Source organism: Pundamilia nyererei, unplaced genomic scaffold, assembly GCF_000239375.1.
Source record: "Pundamilia nyererei isolate P.nyererei 1_Seehausen unplaced genomic scaffold, PunNye1.0 scaffold00005, whole genome shotgun sequence".
Lineage (NCBI taxonomy): Eukaryota > Metazoa > Chordata > Actinopteri > Cichliformes > Cichlidae > Pundamilia > Pundamilia nyererei.
This window is the reverse complement of record NW_005187406.1, coordinates 3,008,959-3,015,107: the sequence shown is the minus strand read 5'-3', so window position 1 is coordinate 3,015,107 and position 6,149 is coordinate 3,008,959. Positions and strand designations below refer to the sequence as shown.

The 6,149-nt window shown below is 40.8% G+C and overlaps 1 protein-coding gene across 1 annotated transcript; it reads right to left on the bottom strand.

Annotated features, from left to right (window-relative positions):
• Positions 1–702: 702 nt before the first annotated feature.
• On the bottom strand, positions 703–4,948 carry LOC102204334 (interferon gamma receptor 1-like). Its single transcript, XM_005721770.1, has 3 exons — positions 4,483–4,948; positions 2,267–3,171; positions 703–2,053 (listed from the first exon to the last, which is right to left on the bottom strand). The coding sequence occupies exons 1-3, from the start codon at positions 4,742–4,744 to the stop codon at positions 1,862–1,864; spliced, it is 1,359 nt and encodes a 452-aa protein (XP_005721827.1). The 5' UTR covers positions 4,745–4,948; the 3' UTR covers positions 703–1,861.
• Positions 4,949–6,149: the final 1,201 nt, after the last annotated feature.

Here is a 6,149-nt window from a genome sequence, read left to right as displayed (position 1 = left end):
CATCGATTTATATAAAGTACCAAACAAAAACAAAACTTTTTTTAATCAAATGTATTTACAGGTCATATAGACTAGCATTCATAACTAAAAAGCACTAACCTGCCACTATTTAAAAAAACGCAAAAACCTGTAACCTGCCAGAGGGTCTGCAGATGGACATTAGCCAAGGCTATAATCTGGCATATTTACATTTGTTAAAATGTTCATTAATATGTATTGTCCCTCGTTCTAACTAAATAAAATAAAAAATAAAAAAATCAGTAAACCTACAGATCAGACCTAATGTCCCAATTTGCTGAATAAAACATCAGCGAAGTTGGAAATGAAAGGGAAAGTTCACAAAAGTGTCTCAGGTCAGCACAAATACCCTTTGGCACTGGTTCTTTAAGTGTCTGGAAATCTACTGGAGACATGGAAACCATTACCTCAAAATATATTTCCTCATTTGATGATGTTAGTAGTGTTGAGAGCATATTCATCCAAAGTCTGTAGTAGGTTTTAAACTGGACTGACATCTGCTGATTATTAAGGTATATGATTCAAGCATTATCATCCTCAGGAAACAAGTATTTATAAAATGAAGGTGAACAATTTTGCACTTCCTCTAAAGTGAAATGTTTAATTTTTTCCCTCCATCTTTATATATGAAATTTAATGTTACATGACAAGAGGTACAGTGTGTATAAAGTACTGCATGTTATGGTTAGGTATACATACTTTAATACATAAAAACCTACGTTAACAAGTGTTTTTGACAGTATGTACAATTCAGTTTATTTTTACACCAAGCATAGACCAAGTCTGTGGTCTATTAAAGCACACATCAGCACATACCATTAATATTTGATTACAGTTTAGCAATATCTCCTTTAGTTACTGTGGAAATCTACTGTCATTACTGTACACATTAAAAACTGTACATGTCTTTATGGATAAATAATGTTTTAGTGTTTAAAGGAAGCAGTGAATAAACACAGGAAGTACAGGAAGTCGTCCAAGTTTGACATCCTTTCAACTGAACAAAATGCACAGCAGGTGGCAGCAGTGCATTGGTTATGTGTGATTGGTGAACGGGCTTAACCCGGCTTCAAAGTAACAGTCACCGTATGGCAAAATACACTCATTATATACAAGATATAAACAAATAGTTGCTGAGATATAGTTTGAAGAAGATATGACCTCTCATGCATGATAAAGGGCTAAACTCACTAAGTACCACTTAATGTTCGTGTGTAATGATTTCCATGACAAATGCTGAGTAACAGAGAATATGAATATGCTGCCATGTAGCATCTGTGTCCAAAGTTCTTCTTATCAGTTTGACCACAGTTCAGAACATTTGATTAGCCTTTTTTGAGCTCTTTTGAGGAGTCTGAGCAGATTCCCAAACCAAGTCCAGTTAAGTCTGAGTCCAAGGTGATGGTAAAACAACATCCTTCTAAAAACTGAAACAGAGAAAAAACTTGATAAACTGCTCCAAATAAATAAATAAAAAAGCTTTTTAAGGATCAGTGGGAACTTGATCTACTTGCAGGAACTTGTAGATTAAAAGTAATACAAACACGTGTTTCTTTAAGGGCACCCAAGCATTTTCAGAAAATAAACTTGGATGAAAGGCATCTATGAACACTGTTAGACAAGCAGAAAAATACTTAAGGCAATGTCCAATCCTGGCAGACACGAAACAAGGCCAAGATCTCGGAAGAAAAGTCTGTATGTATCAGTTATTCTCACTGTTTCTCTCTACAACTGTTCTTCCATCTGACACGAGCTTCCTGTTAGGCGCTGAAGCTACACTTTCTTTGTATTCATTGTCTCCTATCTTCATTGATCACAGTTTCCAGCGACTCATGCAGTGGCCCTACCGGCAGGCGCATGTATCCACAGACATGTTTGGGTAAACCTTTAGCACCATGTTCCTGCTTGGATCCAGGTAAAGGACGCTGAGGGGGCTCATTTTGTCTGGAACACAACATGGCTCAGGCACACCAGGGACAATTCCCACAGCTCTGACAATGCTCTGGATAGTGGCGTGATTGGAAGGACGTGCCACCTGAGGAAGTAAGGAGTTGTAAAGGACTGATTATTAGTAAAATAACAAGAGAACTTTCCTAACCCTTAAAATAAAGTTAAAGTCATGTTTTTATAATAGTTTTAATAGTTTTTCTACTTGTGGATTTGGTAAAATAATGAAGTATTCTACTGACTGAATTAAAAAAAATCAGCTAATGGTTGGAGTGACAATAAGAAGGTTTTCATGTCTTACTTTAGGTATGGGGAATCCACAGGTCCCGGCGCAGTAGTAGGCATCAAAAGCCTTTGGTACCAACACCCACTCGCTCCAGCCGATGTCTGCAAAGTCTACCCTGAGGTAGCGCCTGGAGCAAACCCTGGGCTCACTCCACTGTCTCCTCCTGGCCTTCTTCATCGTCCTCTCATCAAAGCTCAGCACTTGTGGCTTGCTCAGGCCCTCGCTGCTTACCAGGCCATGCTTTCTTCCCGTTTTGACCACAGTTTTTGCTTTTGCTGGGAAATATGTGCTCTGCCACAGTTCGTGGTTCTTCAGGTTATTGAAGTGCGCCTCCGGGATGTCGTTGGTTTGGATCTGTAGATGAAGCTCCCTCCGAATCCTCGAGGCTGAAGCGGATGAGTCATCCCCTGCTGGAAAAGGCCCATACCTCTGTAGTGACATGGCCACGCTGTTTGGTTCATCTATAGCTCGATCGTCGGCATACAACAAGATATACGGCAGGTTGGCTGGTGAGAGGCGTTCTTGGCCATGAGGGCTCCTCTGCTGTACCCGAGCCCCCCCAAATCCCATATCAAACTCCACCATGACCACAAGCTCTTTGACATCTCTGGCATGTTTCAGCACTGCAGTTACGTCCTGCGTTTGCCAAGAGCTTTTCTTGAAAGGAGACAGAGTTACGTTTCCCAGAGGCGTCAGAAAAGCCGAGTTTATGGACGACCCATAGAAGAGGAGCCGCGAATGAGCAGGATCGGGATGCTCGATGCCTCCAGACGGGTGGCGAGGCGTTCGGAAACGCCACGCCGGTCTCTGGTGGTGGCGGGGCCTCTTGTAGAGGAAGTGAAAAGAGGCGGAGAGGATGAGCTCGGCGTTTTGGATTGAGGACAGGTTGAACTGGAACATGTCTCTGCCCTGTGAGACTCCTGGGGAATATGAAAAGGAATCAGGAGACAAATGAAAAGCTTGGCAAGAAAAAGTTCTTCAGGTTACAAAATGTCTGAGAGAAAAACATTTTCATCCCGTGCACAGTGCTTTTTATGATCTGAATACAGGAAATACACACATAAACAGTGATGTGATGAGCTCAGCTATACAGATCTTTTGCTGAACAGATGCTACAGCCCTGAGGGAGCACCTCTCTCTGAAATGAACAATAGAGACGAGTGAAGTGATCGCACTGCTGCCTTGACCCTTTCCCCTTCTCTTCTTTGCAACTCCTTTATCATGTCACGCTGGCACGTTTGATTCAACTCAGTAACAATGTCAATATATCACTCGCAAAATGTTGCTCAACACATCTGACGGACATAAGCAGCAGCAGCAGCAGCATGGAAAACATTAAGCACGGCACGGTTAAATGCCTGCCTCGTGCATGACCAAAAAACCTCACCCTCGAAAGCTACACTATTGAAGTTCAAATCTTGTCTCCTGCACTTCCACCGCAGCCTGAAAGACAAACATTGGGTCGGACCAGCAGGTCTATCATTGACATATGGAAATGCTTATAGCAGAAAGAGCTCCTCTGAGGCTTTATGCGGTGTCTGAGTGTGATAATGGGCTCTTGTCTGACACCTAGGCTGTTACAGCTACTGGGGAAACAACAGTGTTTGAGACATAAAGTTTTCTCAGTTCAGTAAATCACAGCATAGACAGAGGTGAAGACGTTTGGCACAAAGGGAATCGAGGTCTGCTGGGCGATTGACAAAACACCTGTGCTGAGGATGCTTATGAAAAGTTAAAATTTGAAAGATTAAAAGTAATTCAGATCTTTTAGTCTCTTATCTTATCTACTAAAGTTTAACTTGGACATTTTTTTCCTCCTGTATTTTTTTTAAGTTAATATTTGGTGAAACAAAAATGAAATTAACCCTACAGTGAGAGAACTGCACTTTTATAAAGATAAATACATACATGTTGGTATCCAGATCCACACATTATTAGTTTTGTTGCTTCTGTAATTTCCCCCCTTTTTTGCAATTCGACCAATTGCATTAATACGCTGACTTAGTGTTCGACTACAGTAATTATGATATCAGCAACAACAAACCTGCTTCAATTTGTGCTAAAACATTTTAACATGTTTACCAAATAATTAACGTCATCCAATAAAAATGTATAACTGAATATTTACTTTGTAGTTTTACGCATGAAAATCTTGTTAAACAAAACCACGCGCGGCTCTGCTCTGACATATTTATCGGTGAACTTAAACAAATATAGGTGTTGTCACTCACTCGGAAGAGCTTTAAAACTTCTCACGGTGTTTCCTTCCTTCTGGCTCTGCGGCTCTTTACTGTATTTCTCGTACACTTTGAACATGTTGATAGTGACCATGTCCCGGTTCGCGCTTTCTTGCGCAAAGACGCGCTGCTCTGCAGCCGGAGAGACTTCGGCCCCTTGACGCACGGCTCTTTCCAGACCTTCAGATTGAAAGTAACTCCAGCAGGACTCCAGGACCGCCAGTAAACACAGGGTGTAAAAAATCCGGTTCTCCATCGTAGCTGATGTGGAAGCAGATTCTATTAAAATTATCTTCAATCAATAAAAAAATTTATTTGTCTATTTTTAATAATTAATTAATTTTTAGTTTAGTTTTTTTTTTGTAAAAATCTCTTTCTGGTCCTGCCAGTTTGCTGCCCACCCAGACTTCAAATCAATGCCCAGGTTATCCGTGTCAGATCCGAACTCCACGGTTCATGGTCTACAGCTGTTTCTACAATGGGAGGAGATCCGCGCAGACGCTGCTGCTGCAGGATGACAGATGGTGACGCCTCAGAGCGCGCAGCCAACGAGAGCCATGCAGCCCATTATGTGAAGTGCTCATGAGCACTGACAGGCTTCACAATCCAAAACTTCTTAAGACAGTGACCTCTGACAGAAAATGCATCAACACTAAGGACTACATGCTGAACACCATTCTGCGCTTTCACTGAGAGTTTTATGAGGGCGTTTTAAAAATAATTATGATGGAGTATAATAATAATTTTGTTTTATCATGCTGCACTGGAAGACTACTTTGAAAATCCAACTAAAACTCATCCATCCATCAATTTTCTTTACCACTTAACCAAATCAGGAACCTATCCCACCTGTGACAGGGCAAAAGGTGATGCACACCCTGGACGGATTACCAGTCTACTGCAGGTCTACACCTTTTGTGGTGTCACCATTAGGACTGGTTAAGCCTTTAAAATGTAAATAAAACATATACATGTTGTTACTGTGACATCAGACAGATTTCTCAAGTTCTGATGCTTTAACTTGAAAAAAACAACTGACATCATCAGCCTCAATCTGACTGACAAACCAAAGAAAGCAAAATACCCCCATCAAACAATAGTTTACAAAAATGATCATCATGCTGTATTAAGTGGGACTTAGAACTAGTGATCAAAACTATAAACTCATCAGGAAAATGTTTACTGTGGTCATAAATAAACCGAGAAGCAGGGATGTTTTGTCAGAGATTTAAATAAACCTGGACTTTTTCTGCAATTAGAGGTCTGGTGGTCATTAGCGAGAATGCAGCTTTAAGGCACTTCCTTCAGCTGCAGACCGTGAATACGTGTCCATGTTTTCATCTGCACTCTACAGTCAAGCCAAACGCACACTGATCCTGGCTTACAAGTCATCCCATCATATTCATATATCGTCCATGTCACTCTTTAAACATTGCCCATTATTACAATTCAGTAATGACCATGTAATTAACTTCTGTACTAACTATCTGCAAGCCATCACCCATTTTGCAAGCAGTTTATACTCAAACAAAGGAGAGGCAATAAAAGATGCTGCAACAACACCTTCTTCATTTCTCCTTCCCTTTGAAGTTTGCCTGAAGGAATTTCTTGGATGACTCCACCATTACAGCACAGAAAAGGTAAAAAGTCTTGAAAAGGGT

What these genes read in the sequence shown, in the direction of transcription:
- LOC102204334 (XM_005721770.1), bottom strand. Translation starts at nt 4,744, where the DNA reads ATGGAGAACCGGATTTTTTACACCCTGTGTTTACTGGCGGTCCTGGAG. An exon ending in AAGTTTTAAAGCTCTTCCGA is followed by an intron (nt 3,172 to 4,482) that starts GTGAGTGACAAC and finishes CATATTCCCCAG; the next exon opens with GAGTCTCACAGGGCAGAGAC. An exon ending in GTGGATTCCCCATACCTAAA is followed by an intron (nt 2,054 to 2,266) that starts GTAAGACATGAA and finishes TTACTTCCTCAG; the next exon opens with GTGGCACGTCCTTCCAATCA.